General features: G+C 53.0%; 2 protein-coding genes across 3 annotated transcripts in view; one reads left to right on the plus strand and one right to left on the minus strand.

Annotated features, from left to right (window-relative positions):
* The window catches only part of BAZ1B (bromodomain adjacent to zinc finger domain 1B), a 63,288-nt gene extending 53,070 nt beyond the window's left edge, over positions 1 to 10,218 (plus strand). For both annotated transcript variants that reach the window (XM_072640223.1, XM_072640222.1), the window contains exons 14-19: positions 2,054 to 2,201; positions 3,507 to 3,654; positions 4,308 to 4,423; positions 6,547 to 6,692; positions 7,775 to 7,878; positions 8,105 to 10,218. In XM_072640223.1, coding sequence (XP_072496324.1) covers positions 2,054 to 2,201; positions 3,507 to 3,654; positions 4,308 to 4,423; positions 6,547 to 6,692; positions 7,775 to 7,878; positions 8,105 to 8,465 — 1,023 coding nt within the window. In that variant the 3' untranslated portion in view covers positions 8,466 to 10,218. The remainder of the gene's footprint in view (positions 1 to 2,053; positions 2,202 to 3,506; positions 3,655 to 4,307; positions 4,424 to 6,546; positions 6,693 to 7,774; positions 7,879 to 8,104) is intronic.
* Positions 10,219 to 13,996: 3,778 nt separating this feature from the next.
* On the minus strand, positions 13,997 to 16,243 carry FZD9 (frizzled class receptor 9). Its single transcript, XM_072640224.1, has one exon. It carries the CDS (start codon positions 16,241 to 16,243, stop codon positions 14,429 to 14,431), a length of 1,815 nt encoding a protein of 604 aa, XP_072496325.1. The 3' UTR covers positions 13,997 to 14,428.
* Positions 16,244 to 17,786: the final 1,543 nt, after the last annotated feature.

The following is a 17,786-nucleotide window of genomic DNA, read 5'->3' on the forward strand; positions in this document are numbered from 1 at the left end:
AGGAAGAGTCCAGACCCTGCAGAATCCCAGCATTGACCCCCTCACTTGATATGATCTTGAACAAATGGTTCATCTCCCACTGGTACTCCCTAAAGCAAACGAAAGGGGCTTTCTTGTTTTCCCTCCCAACTGGAGCATTCTGCACATTGTTAGTGAGGCTAAGGTCCTGGCCTCCTGGCTCAGCATCACAGATCAAAGGAGACAAATCAGAGTTGCAACTTTGCCTCAGCTCACGTAGAATTGTCACCGAGCTCTTCCTGATTTGGGTTCAGTGCCTTCTCTGCCTTTGCACTGCCTTTTCCTTTTCCCCAGTGAGACATGTGGCAGTGGATGACTCTAAGCACAAATGTGGGGAAAATTCAAAGCTGCCCAATATGACAGACCAAAAGAAAGCTCTACAGTACTAGCATTTATCCACTGGAGGGCACTGCGGTCCATCTGTAGTCACCCCCTGTCCTGAGTCTCAGGGAAATAGACTCAGGCTTTTCCTGAGGCAACTTTGGGGTTGCCCTATGGGGAGGAGCCCTGCAGGAGTGGCACTTGGTGCCCCCTCTCCTGGAGTTCTGTGGGGTGGGAATGCAGACCTTGTCACAGAGAGGGCATGTGTGTGATGTTAATCTGAACTTCAGGGGGCTTCTGGCTATTGACAGTATGTGTGTAACACAGGTGTGGTGTCCGTTTCAGAGCCAGCCCCACAAAAAAGGTGGAGTTGTAGCATGGCTCAGTTTGTATCTGCTTTTTTGAAGGTGTAGCTTGGTCTCTTTCAGTGGGTATATCTATCTAGGCCTTCATGCATGCACATGCGTGCGTACACACCCATGGCTCTTGGCATCCAGGGGTAGAGCTCACTGACCCACCCCAGCCACTGACAGCTCTATTTTAAGCCCAGCAGGATAATTGACTTCTAGTGTGTCTTCCATGAGGGGGTGGACAGGACCACTTAAAATAGACCTGTCTTTGCTCAGGGTCGGTCAGTGACGCCTAGTTTCAGTGCCAGAGATCTGTCTTCTGCTTTTCCATATGTGTCTCTGTTTGCTCCTAGTTCTGCTTACTTTGCTTAGAATTCGTTCATGCAGATCTCCCCTCCTTGTTCTGAGGACCTCCTCTCACCCCTTCCCCACATTACAGTTTGTGAATGGGCATCTACTTTTTCTTTCTACTAGAAGTATTTCAGCATCTAAGGAACCCTCTCCTTTTCCCAAGAAGCATTTCTATAAGGGTATATGGTGTGTTTATTGAAAGTGTCTCCATTGTGCCCAGCATTGTGCTGAGTTAGCTCTGGGGGTGCACAAGTGAAGTGTCCTTCCCCCTAGGGAGCTTATGTACAAGGTCTACCCACGCTACTTAAGGCATTGTGGTGTGGGCGGAGAGCTAGCTGAGGTTATTGGCCTCAGGGAGAAGGGGCAGAATGTTTGAACTCTGCAAAAATAATCCTTCAGATTTTGCAGAGGAAAGTGCTAATGCTGGCCATGGCTGCGGGAGCAGGTAGGCTGAAAGGTACGGCAAGGCCAAAGGGTATGGCTTGTTCCTGCCCTCGTGGACACTTCCCGTAGGTACTTTGAAGAGGAGGGACAGGACACACTTTTTCCCTTGGACCTTAAAGGCATCTGGAGAAAGAGGAGGCCGTCCATTCCAACCAGCATTGGCAAAGGCCCAGAGATGGGAGACAGACCACAGCCCTGACTGTTTGTCTCCGTCTTAAATCAATACACATAGCTCAAAAATTTTACATGGCTCTGCAGCTAGGACTGAGCTAGTGGGGAAAATGAAAGTGGGTGTTCTCCATATGGAATAGCCCCCATGCTCCTCCCTCCCGCAAATGGAGGCAGCCACACAGTACTGGCAGGAGGCTTCACTCTTAGCAGCTCCTGGGACCTTTCTCCTGTTCCTGGGGTTGTGCTGTTGTTTGTTTAAAGAATGCTGGGAAAGGTGAGTGACCTTGATGAGGCCTTCTTCCCCCTCCTGCTTCTGTGCTTTCATCTCTGTAGAGATTTGTCAGTGATTACACCATGGCAAGGTTTCCAGTCCTCAGGCCACTTTGTTTTTTCTGTAGGTTGCTTCAGCCTTGGAAAAATGGAAGATAGCCATCCGAGAGGCTCAGACCTTCTCTCGAATGCACGTGCTTCTTGGGATGCTTGATGCCTGCATTAAGTGGGACATGTCTGCTGAGAATGCCAGGTGCAAAGTGTGTCGGAAGAAAGGTACGACAGCACGCCACATGGAGGCTACAGAGAGCATAGGGATCGGACCGTTTTCATTGCTAAGCCTTTCTGTATCATCCCAGGATTTCTGTACTCACAGTGAGCATCTCTACCAAATTTAGTAACCAGTAGTAGTAGTAGTCAGATGCTTTTCTTGAGACAGACGTTCTCCCTCCCTTCCTCTCTGTCTCTTCTGCCCGCTCTGAGGCCCATTCCTTGCCTGCAGTCACATAAGCAGTACATTCAGATTGCTAGAGGTTGAAACCCTGGGTCCTGTGGGTATCCAGAACTCTCTCCACTTAAAATGACAAGGCTGTATTGTGGTTTGATATCAGCGTTGTTTCACTTAATTGAGAAACCTGCTTGTGTTTGGAGGAGAAAATATTTAGTCACATGAATTATTGAAACTCCTGCCTGAAAGCAGATTCCTGCAGAGGAATCTTTGTGTTTCTTTGCCTGGTGATTTAACCATTCGTGCTAGAGCCAGTCTTGTCCAAATCAGGTCTGATTCCAGCCGCCCCCCCCACCCCCCACCCCAACCTCTTTGGAATGCTGTGGGAGATGTCCCCCAGAGGCACGGGATCAGTGATCCTGGGAACTACACTGTGTGTGAGGTTCCTACAGGCAGGCAGTAGCATCTAGTAACAGGATGGAGCTTTACAGAAAAAGCTCAGTTGCTTTGGGCAACTGTCTACTGAGTTGCCAGCCATCCCTGCTTGACTGGATCCAGTGCAGCCTTCTCAAGGGCAGGTTAAGGTGTGATCAACTATCTGTCATCCAGTTCTTGAGTGACTCCTGAGGTTAGTTCAGGGCCCCTTCAGGCCAGTTCATTATCTTATATTTGGCCCATCTCCTTTCATTGCCCCATTTACAAGATGGGAAGATTAATACCTGGTTCTTTCATTTTTCTGTCTTAAAAGTTCCGTTTTATGGCAAGAATTCCTATATGGGTGAAAAAATTAGCAAGGAGACTTGAATTGGAACAAGTCATAAATTGGCATAAAATGAGTCTCACTTGAGTCCTTCAGTATGCCAGGGGTTTTAAGGTTATTTTACCTTTAAGTTCATGACTTTGTGAGTTACAAAAATAAGAGGAATTTGCCATATTGTAGAGTTGGCCGAGTTACAGAGCACTTGCCTGGGCCAGCCCACCCACTCAACCAGTAGAATGTTCTGGCCCCAGTGAGTCTCCCCCGAGGAGCTCCATTGGAGCCCCTCCAGGAGACTGAATGTCTGTTGCTGTGCTACCAGACAACATGACTCTGGGGTGGTTTGTTTTTTTGTTTGGGGGTCGGGGTTTTGCAGGTGAAGATGACAAGCTGATCCTGTGTGATGAGTGCAATAAAGCCTTCCACCTGTTTTGTCTGAGGCCGGCACTATATGAGATTCCAGATGGAGAGTGGCAGTGCCCAGCCTGCCAGCCTGCTACTTCCCGACGAAGCTGTAGGGGCAGGTGAGTACCTGAGCTTTGTGCCAAGTGTGAACTCGGGGAGTCTCATTTTACTTCTTGGCCTGACAAATTGACCCTCGCACCAACAACTTTCCACTTTGGCCGTTCTCACTCTACTCAGATTTGATGCCATTGTTGCTCTGAGTGTGGGCCTTTGTAGGGGTGAGAAGAGAAGGTTGAGGGCAGAGCTGCCTGTCCCAATGAAGTTAGATCCTGCTGCATCTCAGTTACAGTTAGAGAACAAAAGGAAGGAGCCGTCCTGTTCGCCAGAGGTTAGGCCTTCAGCCAGCTGGTGTAGGTGGAACTGTACTTGCTTTGATGTCTTGGTTACCTGCAAGCTGTCTCTCCTCCTGGAATGGAGCCATCAGCTGAACCGACACCTGTTGGTTTGCTTTTGTGCTCCCCTGCTCACCCTTAAAATGCTGAGCTGCCCAAGGGTAGGAGATGTGTTGCCATTTTGTTTCTCCAGGGAGAGCATTCTTGGCCTTAGTTTGTGTCATGCCTGACCTTCTTGGGTCTAATTAAATTCTTACTCAGTTACTGTTTGGACAAATATGTACAATGTATGGACCGATGCTGCCATGGCCTGTGCCCTCTTTTGGGCCTCATTTAAGATCCCAGTCAGTGTCCCTGTGTCCCCTTCTCCCCCCAAATAGGAATTACGCTGAAGATTCAGATGATGAGGATGAGGGAGAGGAGGGGGATTCGGAGGAGGAGGAAGAGGAAGAAGAGGAAGAGGAGGAGGAAGATTATGAAGTGGCTGGAGTTCGATGTGAGTTTTTGAAAGCATGACTGAACCTGGGCTTGATTTGTCTAATGTAAACTTCTACTTTCTTATAGCCTGGGACCACCAGGAGTCTTCTCCTCCAGAGCCAGGGAGCTCCTCATTCTGACTAGACTTGTGCTCTCTTGCTTCCTGCTTCCTTGTGTCACCCACAGGTGACATCTCTTCTTGCTCCCTTAGACATCGTGTCATGTCGCCAGGGAAAGGCTGTCAGATTTTGGGGGCTCTTGGGGGAGCGCCTGGCCAGAGGCCCTGAACAGGAGCACAGAGTTTCTCAACCGTTTTGTGATAGAAGTTAAGGAATGTTTCAGTTGCTTTGGCCTCTTGTGGCCAGACAGTGCTTAGTGTGCCTCTAGTCTGGATGCTGTGGTACGGGGAAGGCAGTTTGGCTGGTTTATCTAGGTCTTATTTCTTTATGGCCAAGAGTAAGGGTGCTCAAGCTCAAATCCTTTTGCTCTAGACGGTTTGAAAAAAAAAAATTGCCCCTATGTTGGTTTGTCCAGATGATTTTAAATACTTCTCTTTCTCCTGTCTCCCGTGCATACTCTGGTTTGTCCAGTCCTCCCCCCCACAAGGTTCAGGGGCCTTTTTGGAAGACAATGGACTGTGGGAGCTTACCCTCAGAGCTATAGCTAAAAAGGCTAATGCTTCATGGCTTGATTCTGTAACAGAATCACCAGCTCCAGAAATATTTTCCCTTTACCAAGAGAATGAAAACTCCTCATAGCTCTTGGTGTAGAGAGTGAATTCTGAAGGTTCTCACATATCAGACCAGTATTCTGCTTGCTTTGGCCACTGGTGTCAAAATTCTATGGAATTGTTGTCATCTTTGACCCCACAACAACCCTCCACCCCAAAGTCAGTTGAATATCGTTTCAGGGTCCACTGTTAAGAAGTGCTTCTGCTATCGAAATTAGGGGACCAGTTCCTAGTTCTTTAAAACCCATACCCCATCATGGCCTTTGGGATCCCCAGTGTCTGGGAATAGTCAGTTAATGAAGCTAACTCAGATGATCCCCATGTCAGTTTGATGTCCTCCTTTGGGTTTTGAATTCACAAAGATTCTGGCTCAGTTTTGAATGGACCCTGAGTCCCTGGTGGACCAATTGATGGCATCCTGAAAAGTGCTTGCTTCATTTGGCTCTTCCCAACCTTCCAAGCTCTGCTTTGGGCGGGGATTCTTGACCTCTTGGAGTAGCCAGGGCTTTAGCCAAGTGCTCTGACAATAGTAAAATAAGGGCTGCTGCGGTCTAAAAATACAATATGAAATGTTGTCGGTTCAGTCTCAGCTTCAGCCCCCCGCCCCTGCCCAGAATTTCAGCTGCTGAGCGTCCAGTATAGGAGCCTGGAAAAATCCTTGTGGCAAACCTTTGGTTCAGTGAAGAAGGCCCAAGCCTAGGTCTTGTGGAACATTTGTTTCTGAGACTCTCCTAGATAGCATTAGTCGGGGGACATCATCAAGATGCCAAGAACTGAGCATGTGACTTGGGGGCTAGGCCAGCCCCTGTGCACATGAGGTCTTCGGCCTTGCTTGTGGTTTTGTTGTGTGGTAGAGTCCAGCAACGAGGGGATAACCACAGAGATAAGTAGCTCCCTGGCTGGCCAAAGTGAGGGCAAAGCTCAGAGGAGATCAGCCCTGTGGCCCTCTGTGTTCTAGTCTCTCAGTAGAAGACACCTGCCTCGCCTCCAGGCACCTTGTTGGCTTATATTTCTTTGCCAGGAAATTGTGTTGAATTCTGAGTCTGTTGGTGCTTGCCCAGGGGTCCTCAGGACAGCTCTTTGCTTTCCAAGGGAATTGTAAGTGAATCAGAATTCCTGAAGTCTCCCACTGGCTGCTCAAACTGGTTAAGTAACTTGAGTTTGATTGGGGGTGGGGACAGTGGAAAGTCTTTGGCAGCTTCTGAAAGGCAATAGCCCTTTTTCCTCTGCTTTTCTCTTTGGCTTGTTTCGTACCTGAAAATCTCCCTTCTAGAGCAAAGGAGGGCCTGAATATCCCTGTCTGAGAGGTGGAGGGGGGCGGGGTTGAGGACTCTGCCAGGGTCAGGATTCTCAGCTCACTCCAGTCACTGCCTCCCTCTCTGATCTAAAACCACACTTTTTTTTTTTAAAAGTACGACCTCGAAAGCCAGCCCGGGGCAAGCATGGTGGCATCTCCTCCAACTCCAGGCCAGGCCGTCGTGCAGGCAAGAAGTTACATCCTTCTAGGAGACCCCGGCAGAGGACTGTGCCGGTAGATGAGGCTGAAGTTGATGAACTGGTAAGCTGGAATTGCTTTCAGGCGACAGGTGGGGATGCCCCTCCCTTCCCCCACCTCCACTTAATTGGGGAAGGGGGGACTTAGAGCAGGACCCAAGCCAGCTGGGACTTCAGGCCCTCCAAGGACCCAGCTATGCCCGGCATCCCTCTGCATTCGCTTTCACACGTTGTCTGCAGCTTGTTTTTAAATAGTATCCCACTGTCTCTGGAGGGGTAGGGGGGTAGGGGGCTGTCAGAGGGGCCAGGGCTACTGACTGTGAGAATGCCAGCAATGTCAGAAGCTTGCTTGCTGCATTGGGTCCTTCCTCTGACAGTTGTTGAAGACCCTCCCAAACTTCAAACTGTCAGTGGTTTGGGTAGAGGAGATATAAACACAGCCATCAGAGGGGGTGCAAGCCCCTACTCTTGGTCAGAATGTCCAGTGGTTCTTGGGGTGTGGCGGAGCCGGGCCCTGACATGGTCCTCTCTTGGCTCCAGGTCACCTAACGCAGCCCCAAGGAGGGGTGGAGGGGCTGCTGGGCCTGTTCAGCCCTTGTCACCTCGCTGTCTTCACCCCCAAATCTAGAGCCAGCCAGCTCTGGTGTTCCCTGGATTTCTCTCCATGACAGCAGAGTCCCAGGGGCCATCAGCTGTTGCTGGTCATGGCTTTAAATGACATGTGGAGCCTTCCTACAAGCTGGCTCTTACCCTAGGACAGCTACTTGGGGAAAGGCAAATGGGGCTGGAGCCAAGCAGGCCTATGCTTCTGGGCCGGGCACTCTCTTCTTTGTCCTGCTCAAGCATTCTGTCCATAAACTCCCAGAAGAAAGCAAGGCTCTCTCTACCCACACTTCTAGCTTGAGTTTATGAAGGAATTATTGTTATCATTATTGCTGATGATGATACCACAAAAGCCCCTGCGGATCCTGTCATTTCTCACCTCTCCCCAGCAACACACACGCACACGCACACGCACGCACACACACACATGCACACACACACACTCACCAGTATGTACCTGCCTCTGCCCAGTTTTCCTTCCTACCTTGTTCCCTTCTTGTGGTAGTTCACTAGCATCACCTTTTTCCCTGTGCTTGGAAACAGGTGCTTCAGACCAAAAGAGGCTCTCGAAGGCAGACATTGGAGCTGCAGAAATGTGAAGAGATCCTCACCAAGCTCATTAAGTTCCGATTCAGCTGGCCATTCAGGTCAGAGTCACCCCCTGTACCCAGACTGAAGGAAGCTCCTCACAGTAGTGGTCCATGGGCTGAGCCTTCACATGTCCTTCCTAGGACTGACCTTCCCCGGTCTTGGTGGTTGGGCTGAGAGGAGGACAAGGGGGGGTTGGCAAGGCACTGTCTTTGTCAGCAGAGGCTTGTCCCTGGGCATCTGTCACTGACCTCTCCTCCCTCGGGTCTTCTTTTCCCCCTTCAGGGAGCCTGTGACCACGGAGGAAGCAGAAGATTACTTTGAGGTCATCAGCCACCCTATGGACTTCCAGACGATGAAGAGTAAATGCTCCTGTGGCGCTTACCGCTCGGTGCAGGAATTCCTTTCTGACATGAAGCAGGTGTTTGCCAACGCCGAGCATTATAACTGCCACGGCAGCCATGTGCTGACCTGCCTGGCGAAGACGGAACAGTGCCTCGTGGCCTTGGTGCACAAGCACCTCCCAGGCCACCCGTATGTCCGCAGGAAGCGCAAGAAGCTCCCGGACCAGCCCCTGGAGGGGGAAGTGGGGGACAGTGACCCAGAGCCACCAGGACATTCCAGGGGGCGGAAGAGGAAGAAATAAAAGGAGGCCAGGGACGGTGTCCCGGGTGGCAGTGGCAGTGAGGAGAGAAGACTGAGTGGGTGAGAACAAACCTTCTCTGAGGACTGACCTCGCTGCTGATGTGGCTGCCACTGCCGCCTCCACCACCACCACCACTACAGAGAACTGAGCGCCTGCTTCCGATATAATAAATGTTGTTAGGCATTGTTGGTACTAGGTTGGCTTCTGTGCCCAGAGTGATCTCAAAAGGGATGGAACGGGGAGGGCGGCGGGCACGCTTGCCACCGTGTTAAAATTGTTAAGAAGTCAGTGAGATGCTGAGGGGTTCCTGGGAATCCTGTCCCCCCTCGCAGAGAGTCCTCTCCTCCTCTCCAGCCCCTGGGGGGCTGCCATAGAGGGCTGCCTGCGGAGCCGAGCCCCCGCTCTTAGTGCAGGGGAGGGATCGCTTGGCTACACAGGACCAAGAGTAACCAGGCCAATGGGCTGTTGATTTTAAAAATATATATATATACACACACATACATACATATATATATATTTATATATGGTCTTGATTTTTTTGGAACCCCCCTCCCCCAGCCCTTTCTCCTGCCCCCGGTAAAAGTGGGTCCATCCCCCCGTTCAGAGGTCAGTTCGTTTTTCACCAGCATCATGAGACAGTTTGGGTTTGAAGTGATCTTGGTGGGCCTGAGGGGATGTTCCCTCCCTCTCCCCCCCCAATCCAGTTGAGGCACTTCACTATTAAAAAGACTGGAGGTTCCTGTTCCCTTAGTTGGCTTATAATCATGCAGCCAGTCCTTCCCTGGGTGAATCTGGCCAGAGGAGGGACCATCTCTCAGCCAGATAAGGTTTGGGGAGCAGAACAAAGCAGGAAGAGTTTGAACGTGTAACTTTTTTAAAAAATTGATTTTTCTAGTTATTAAAAGTTGCTTGTTTCAGCAGTGATATTGTATAAAGGACATCTTGTAAAATAATTCTGTCGTCTTGCTTTGGCACATGTACAGGACAATTTATATGAAAGCCGTGTTTGCTTAATCCTTATCTCCCCCTCCCCAGCTCATTGAAAGCCAGAAGGGTTGGGGAGGGGGTCTCTAGTCTTGGCTCCCTGACAGCAATGCTGCTGCCCTTGCTCCTTCCTCTTGCCAAGTATGGAGGCCCCAGACTCCAGCTTGGAGAATCTGGGAGAATTTCAGTGACCCTGGGTGGGGAGGGAGAATGGATAGAGAGAGAGTCTTTTCCTCAGTGAGTCCTTTGCCCCTAGTTGTTGTATTTAGGCAGAACTTTGTAGTCCTGATTCCCTTTTATGGCCAACTTTGATAAAAAATGCAGAACAGGGTTAATTTTTTTCTATCAAGTTTGAATTTGGAAACTGAGCCAAACAGCTCTAATGTACCTATTTAAATAAACCCACAAAAGTGATGTAACTCCTAGGATTTGAGAATAAATCTTTACTACTAAACTGCAAGGTGTGTGTCCCTATATATCTTATCTCGGTGGCAGAGAAGGATGTGGGAGGGATTTGCTTCTGGTGGCTGATGGGGATTCGCTTGTTCCCAGCTCTCTCTTGTCTAGATCTGGAACCAGCGACCACCTTCGAAGCCCTGACCTCCACCCCTGCAGGCCCAACTCTTCTTGTTAAATATTGAGCATCTGATGTTGCTTCAGTGACGTCCGAATTGTATGTTTCCTTTTTTGTTTTTAAAAATTGTCATTCAGGAGGGAAAGGGCCTGCCAAAGATCAGGCTTATAATAAATTGGAATTTCAAACAATAAACATTATGTACTCGTGTTTGTTTAAAAACTAGTTCTGGAGACTCAAGGGTCCTCATTGGTGGCTAGCCCTGACTGTCCACCTTGGCCAGCCATCAGTTCTCCAGCGTCACACTTGGCTTGCCGAGTGAGGTGATGTCTCCTTCTATTTTAGCCACAGGTCAGGCTCGTGGGCTGCTCTGAATCTCCTTCCTTCCTGCGTGCATCTCTGATGTCTTGCTTAGAAGGGGCAAGGATTTTAAGCCATTAAATCATGCAGTAAACTGGAATGTCCTGAAGTTTTCATTTTCCTTTTTTAATGAAACACAAACTTCAGACATTGTCATTCCTCTACTAAAGTAAGAGTGGGAACTAGGTGAAAGCATTGCATTTGGGGCTGTCTCTGGGAATGTTTTGTCAGGGGACTCTTCCAATAGAAGTCGACATTCCCTGGAACTAGACACTGACCACTTGGAGGTTGGGGAAGAAGGAAAGTGACCTTGGGAGAAGCAGCCATTTCTCCAGAGATGGGGATGTGCCCCTTGCCTCTCTTTACCACTTGGGCAAAGTGTGGACCCTGTTCCAGGTACTCTAATTGAATTAGGCCTGGGAAACATTGGCAGCAAAGGGACAGCTGAGTCCAGGAGCAAATGACCATGTATAGGCTCTAACCTTTTGGACTTAGATGAGTGGAGGAGTAGGCTCTGGGTAGGAGTCCTTGGGGCCTGTTGTGTACATCTCGCTTCCGCCTTAAGTCGACTAAGAGTCCTCACCACCTGCCTGCCCTAAGAATATGGTCTTCTGGGCTTCCCATAAAGATCTGGTCCAGGCTTATATAACAAGGTCAGGGGATATGATCCCACCCTGCACCAGGTTCCTTTTTACCACCACCTCACAAGTGTTGGTTAGGGCACCTGACCAGCTGTTTGACCTTAAGCAGCGCCTGCTTATGTTGGTTATGGGGTTCCCTCAGAGTGTCCCCCAGAGGTGTTGAGTTCAGTCTCTGAAGGAGATAAGCATCACTCCTTTGGACTGAAGGAGAGGTGCTCACGTTGAAGGCCTGTGATGGAGCATTCTTTCACTCTTCTCATCCCCACAACTAATTAGCCACAGTAGATTACTGTGAGCATTGATGGGATCAGAGCTCCATATAACCTGAAGAGGCCATCTGTTGTAACCATTATTTCAGTCATTTTATATATGAGGGAAAAGGTCTAGGGACTGCGATTTCTCCAAGGTAACACAGACAAACAGGGGTTTTACTTTGACTCTAAAGCCAGTGGTCTTTCCTGCTTCTCAAAACAAGATTGGGGATTGAGGGTAGTAAGAATACTTCGTGATCCCTCCCAAGAACACCCCCTATCGTAGAGGTTTGGGCCTTGTACCAGCTCCTTTCGGCACCTTGGTTCCGCAGGCACAAAAAGGGATTGCAGGCTTCCAACCCTCACACCCTATAGCTCACGAAAGGAGTCATCCCCAGGCGCTAATATAGGCTTCATCACTCCCGATCTCCAGCAGATTCCTAGCACGGAGCACTGGTTCCAGGATTGTGGCCCCACCTTGATCTCAGACCCTGAGGTTAGAGCCATCTTCAGGGCTCTTTCTCCAAAGATGGGTCTTGCATTGCTGACTAGAACCCATGACCTATCTGCCTGACAGTGATCACAGCTGGATTCCAGGGGTTCCATTGACCATAACCACCCCACCCCCCCTTCATCCTTATCAAAAAAGTACCGTTGCTAACCTGTAAACTTTGAGTTGTTTCCCTGGAACAAATATTGACTCTGGGGGTCAAGGTGGCAAAAAGCGGAGGTGGGGGGTGGGGAAGGCACCTCATCACACACGGAGGAGAGGGCAAGGGAAGAGGGAGGGGTGGTAGAGAGGAGGAAGACCCAGCTCAGACTAGGTTTTGAGGTGAGCCATTTTATATACTAAGCATGCATGGTGACCCATATCTGGACACACACAAACGCACAACCCCTGAACTCACAGGAACACCGGAGAGAGGGAGCCCCCCCGCCCAGGACCACCCCCCACCTGTAGGAAAGTCCCTATGAGCCTAGGTGCCCTGGGGCCATCTTTACTCTCCCCCATCTATCTCTGGCAGGCCTTGGGATTCAGATGGAGGAAACAGACATTCCTTTCCTCTTCAGCCCTAGCCAAGTGATCTCTGAACAGTGTGTATGAGTGGGGGTGGGGTAGGGGGAAGTAGGAGTAGGGGAAGGCAGATGAAACACTGCAAACTCATTCCATCTCCCTAAGAATGGAGGGCATCCTGAATCTCAGTTCTTGCCATCACTGTCTTCTTCCTGAACTGGATGATAGAAGCCAGGAAATCCATCCATGGAGCAGGGTGTTAGGATCTGTTAGGAGCTCCTTCCCCATGAGGAGGGGCTGAATCTGGGATGCTGGACTCTGGACACAGGCTCCCCAGCCTGATCTCTGCCACCTAAGAAGGCACCTAGTGTGGACTGAGTCTTTGCCTCATAGCCTTAGAACAGGTGGGCTTGAGCCCAGGGAAGAGGGGCCAGGTTTTACTACCTTGTGAGACTGAGAGGGACAAGATGCCCAGAGAAAGGAGATAGAGTTGTAGCCTTTCTGCTTCTCAGGGCATTCTCCAGTCAGGCCCTGCCCAATCCTTGCTGGCAGCCAGCTTTCGAGGGTCTTCTTTCCTTGCTCATTGTAGAGTAGTCTAATGACCCTAGTCATAACCCTGGGCAACCTCTTCCATGGGGCAGACACACACACACACACACACACACACACACACACACACACACACACACACACACACACACACACACACACACACACACACACACACACACACACACACACACACACACACACACACTACTGTCAATCTCCCCCTTCCCCCTCCCCCACCCACTCCCTTCTCATGCCTCAGAGTCTCACAGAATACAGAGCGTCCAAGGCCAGAAGGACATCCATGAGCATCTCATCCAATTCCCTGGGAGAGGGACTTACCAAGGCCACAGAGTTAGTGTGGCAGAGCTCAGAGGCAAGGCCAGGTCCAGGACCAAATCCCTTTACACTCTGAGTGGAGGTGGGAGCCAGGTCTGGTGACTCCTCACCCTCCCTAGTGGCTGTTTTCCTCTGGAGAGGGATATGTCCACAGCTGCTCCCATCTCCTAGTAAGCATGGACATGAGAGAAGACAGAGCTGAGGAGGACCTCCTAGATCTACAGCTTGTTTACAGTATCATGGCCTGGGGAGGGGACAGTTAAGAGGCCACTGGTGTAACCCAACCAGGTCTCCCCTCCCTCTCTGTCCTGCCTTAGATATCTGAGAATCCTACATCCTTGGAGGGAGTCAGCCCAGGCCAGTATTCCTTGTCAGACTTTCTTCTCTCCATCCCGTCTCAACCCCAGGCCTGAGAGGGAGGGAAGGGAAGGAGTCAGTTTTTTGTGGTGCCAATTCAAATGGTGACAGAGAGAGGGGAGCTGAGGAAGGGGGCTCTAGTACTAGCCACCCTGGGGCCTCCTCCGTTGACAGGAACGGCTCAGGGCAGGAAACAAGACGATGCCACAGCCCAGTCTGTAGGACAGATCAGATACCTAGCTTTGCACAGATAGTCCTGAGTGAAGAAAGGGGAAAAACCCAGCCCCGGAGGTCCGTGAGAAACACAGCTGTCTCAGCAGAAATGCCATATCCCCAGCCCCACCTTCAATAACACAGGGACTGAAGCAAGGCCCCTGGCCCCTCTAGGATACCTCCCCGCTCTCCAAGCCATGGTCCCCCTCTTTCACTTCTTTCCCCCATGGCAGACTCAGGCAGGCAGCTGGGGGTGAGGGGGGTTTATTCCAGTCGACGCTCCCAAAGGAACTTCACAATAAATTACATCATTAAATAAGCTTCTGCCTGGATCAAGGCCTTCTGCCCTCCCCTCCCCTCCCTCAATCCACATGTTGTTATGGAGCCTTATGGCCCCGGGGACATAGAACAGTTCGGTCCCCTCCGTTTTTCTCCCATGGGGTGCAGAGCCCCCTGGGGACTGGGAAGTGGTGAGGAGTCTCCTCAGCTCCTCAGCAGCCCCCCTCTCCTTCCAGGCCCGGGCTCTGCCGACCTTGACAGCTGGGTGGCTTCTTCAGCTGTCCCAGAAGGCAGGCGGTGTGTGCCTGTGTCCCTGCTGGAGGGGGTGGGGGTGGGGCTGGAGGAAGGCTTGAAAGCGTGTGTTCGGGGAGGGGAGACCTAGAGCCCCCTCTTCCCTGATCCTAGAGGTGTGTGGGGTTCTCTAGATACGGGTCTGCCTTGGTCATGTGCAAGACCACAGCAGGGGCCTTGTAGTGGCAGTGGGCCCCGCGGCCACAGCCTACCGGACCCCCGCACCCCTTGCCTCTAGCCCGGCCAACCCCTGCCAGTTTCCGATGGCATAGGCTCTGCCAAGTCTGGAAGGTCTTCGAACTCCAGACCCAGACGCCACTGGTGATGCCCACCACAAGAGACATGAAGATTTTCAGCATGAAGACAGCCACGGTGGGGACGGAGCCCCCCGGCAGGGAACAGTCCCGCCGCCCCCCGGGGATGGCGGCAGGGGCACAAGGCTGCTCGGTGGCCCGAAGGCGCCAGTAGCTCATGTTTAGTCTCTCGTAGACATAGCAGACGATGACGCACGTGGCGGGCACTGTGTAGAGGATGGAGAAGACGCCGATCTTTACCATCAGCTTCTCCAGCTTCTCCGTGTTGGTGCCGCCTGTCTTCATGATCTTCCGGATGTGGAACAGGGCCACGAAGCCCGTGAGCAGGAAGCTGGTCCCCAGCACCAGGTAGCAGGAGAGGGGCACCAGCACGAAGCCCGTTAGGGCGCTGGCATCGGCGCTGCCCACGTAGCAGAGCCCCGTTAGCTCATCCCCGGCCACTTTGCGCAGGGTGAGGATGACTATGGTCTTGAGGGCGGGCAGTCCCCAGGCTGCCATGTGGAAGTAGCCTCCATGGGCCTCTATAGCCTCATGGCCCCACTTCTTCCCGGCTGCCAGGAACCAGGTGAGAGTGAGCACAACCCACCAGAGGGAGCTGGCCATGCCAAAGTAGTAGAGCAAGAGGAAGACGAGGGTGCAGCCCGTGTTCTCCAGGCCCTCCTGGATCACGTAGAGGGCCCCGGCCTCCTGGTCGCAGGCCACACTCTGCGCCCCGGCTACAGCTCGGATGAGGAAGGCCAGCGAGTAGACATTATAGCACATGGAGAGGAAGATGATGGGTCGCTCTGGGTACTGGAAGCGGTGGGGGTCCAGCAGGAAGGTGAGCACAGTGAAGGCCGTGGAGAAGAAGCAGAGCGCCGACCACACGGCCATCCACACGAGGGCGAAGTCCTTGTCACGCCGGGACCAGAAGACCTCGACCCCGGGCGCGCATCGGGGAGCACACGCGCGGCTCTTCTCCACGTACTGGAACTTGTCGGGGTTCTCACAGGCTGGGGGGCCGGGGCCAGGGCCCGGCACCGGGCGTGGGGGGCGTGGAGCCACGGGCAGCATGCCCAGGCCCTGGTGGCCGGCGTGGCCGCCCGTGGCAGCGCCCCCCGGGGCGGCTGGCGCAGGGCCGGCAGTGGCATTCTCGGGGGCCTCCATGCAGAGAGCGTGAGGATCGTTGGGCGTGGGCAGGCGCGCGCAGTCCAGGGCATCGGGCCACGGGAAGCTGAACTGCTCCATGACGGGCGCGCAGCGGCGGCGGGCCTGCTCGCACATGGGCCGGCACGCGGGGATGGGCGTCGACACCTGGTCGGTGCACATGGGCGCGTAGAGCGAGCACAGAAAAAAGCGCAGGTGAGCGTGGCAGCCGTACTCCACGAGCGGCGCGAACTCGTGCAGCTTGGCCGCCGCCTCGGCCTGAGTCTCGTGGCCCAGCAGGTTGGGCATGCGGGTCAGGTTGTAGCCGATGCCGCGGCACATGGGGATGGCCACGGCCTGGCAGCGCGCCCAGCCCCGGCCCCGCTCGCGCTCCGCCTCGTCCGGCCCCAGCTCCAGCGCGGCCGCCGCAGCGCCGGCCACCAGCAGCGGCCACAGCAGCGCGGCCCGCGCCGGCCCGGGGGCCATGCCGGGGGCGCCCGGGGGGGACGCGGCGGCGGCTGGGGCGCGGGACGCGCGCGGCTCACTGCGCCCCCGGGGCGCGGCGCGCGGGGCCACCCATGGCTCGGGCTCGGCCCGGTCCCGTCCGATCCGGCCCGGTCCGGGTCTGAGTCTGGGTCTGCGTCTGCCCGCGCCGGAGCCGCCGCGCCCGGAGCTGCCAGAGCCTGGAACCGGAGCGGAGCCGGAGCCCGAGCCGGAGCAGGAGCGGAGCACGAGCGGAGCACAAGCGGAGCCGCAGCAGAGCCGGAGCAGCCGCCACCACCCGAGCCGGGGAGCCTGGAGCCGCCCGAGCCCCCTCCGGGCCGGCGCTACCACCTCGGGGGCGGGGCCAGGGGTTGGGGGGCCGGGCCGGGGCGGGTCCGGGAGGCAGGGCTCGCCCCCGGCTGGGGGCTTAAAGGAGCCGCGCGCGTCCAGCCCCGGCTCGGCTCGGGCACCGCCTGGTGGAGGACTGAGGCTCGTACCTGGAGAGGACGGGGAAGGGGCCGACGTCTGGGTCTTCCTCTTCCTCTGTCTCTGTGTCTGCCTGTCTGTCCGGACGTGTCTGTATTTCGTTCTTCTTTTCCCTGTTTGGTTCAATCCTAGTTCTAGACCTGGAAACACCTTAGGGGCTATCTTCTTATTTTACAGGGGAGGAAACTGAGGCCCGGCGAAATTAAGTGGGCAGCTACAGTTCTTGGTGGATAGAGTGGTGGACCGGGAGTCTGAAAGACCTGACTTCAACTTCTGTTTCAGACGCTTAATAATCAGGTGATCCTAGGCAAGTCACTCAATTTCTTTATGTCTCAGTTTCTTCATCTGCAAAATGAGGATTCTAATGGCACCTAATCTCCCTGAATTGTTGTGAGAATCCAGGAAAGTAACACTCGCAAAATGATTTGCAAACCTTGCAACTAGCTAATATTAAATGGTCACAAGAGAATCCTACCTTAAGATTCTGGTCCTGGAACTTGGAGGGACTTCAGAGGAAATTTAGTCTTTATAGAACTTTATAGAACAGTAAACTGAGGTGCCCTCTTGCCCTTCCACGCAGAACCAGTGGGTTTTTCTACCATACCACAGTATCTTTGCTAAGGATCACTGATTCAGAGCTGGAGCTGCCCTAGTGGGTCATTTAGCTCAACACCTCTCATTTCAGAGGGAGGAGGGAGCAGTCATACAGGTCATAGTGGAAAGTGCTGTCCCTCTGTCTTTTCCAGGAGTGCCAGCCTTGCAGAGGGCAGGTGTGTTCGTCCTTCGTTGCCAAAGAAGACCATGCCATCATAGAAATGATGACACGACTTGCACTTGACTTTGTTTTGAGTGAGGGAGGGATGTGCAGGTCACCAGCCTCACTTCTCCTCCACAGCCATCTGAATCCAGTGACCAGATATTCATCAGGATGACTGGAGATGACCCAGGATGAGGCAATTGGGGTTAAGTGACTTGGCCAAGGTCACACAGCTAGTGAGTGTCAAGAGGGCAGGAGGGAGAAGGGAAAAGAATGGAGGAGTTGAGGGTACCAAAGTGGTAA

Source organism: Notamacropus eugenii, chromosome 2, assembly GCF_028372415.1.
Source record: "Notamacropus eugenii isolate mMacEug1 chromosome 2, mMacEug1.pri_v2, whole genome shotgun sequence".
Lineage (NCBI taxonomy): Eukaryota > Metazoa > Chordata > Mammalia > Diprotodontia > Macropodidae > Notamacropus > Notamacropus eugenii.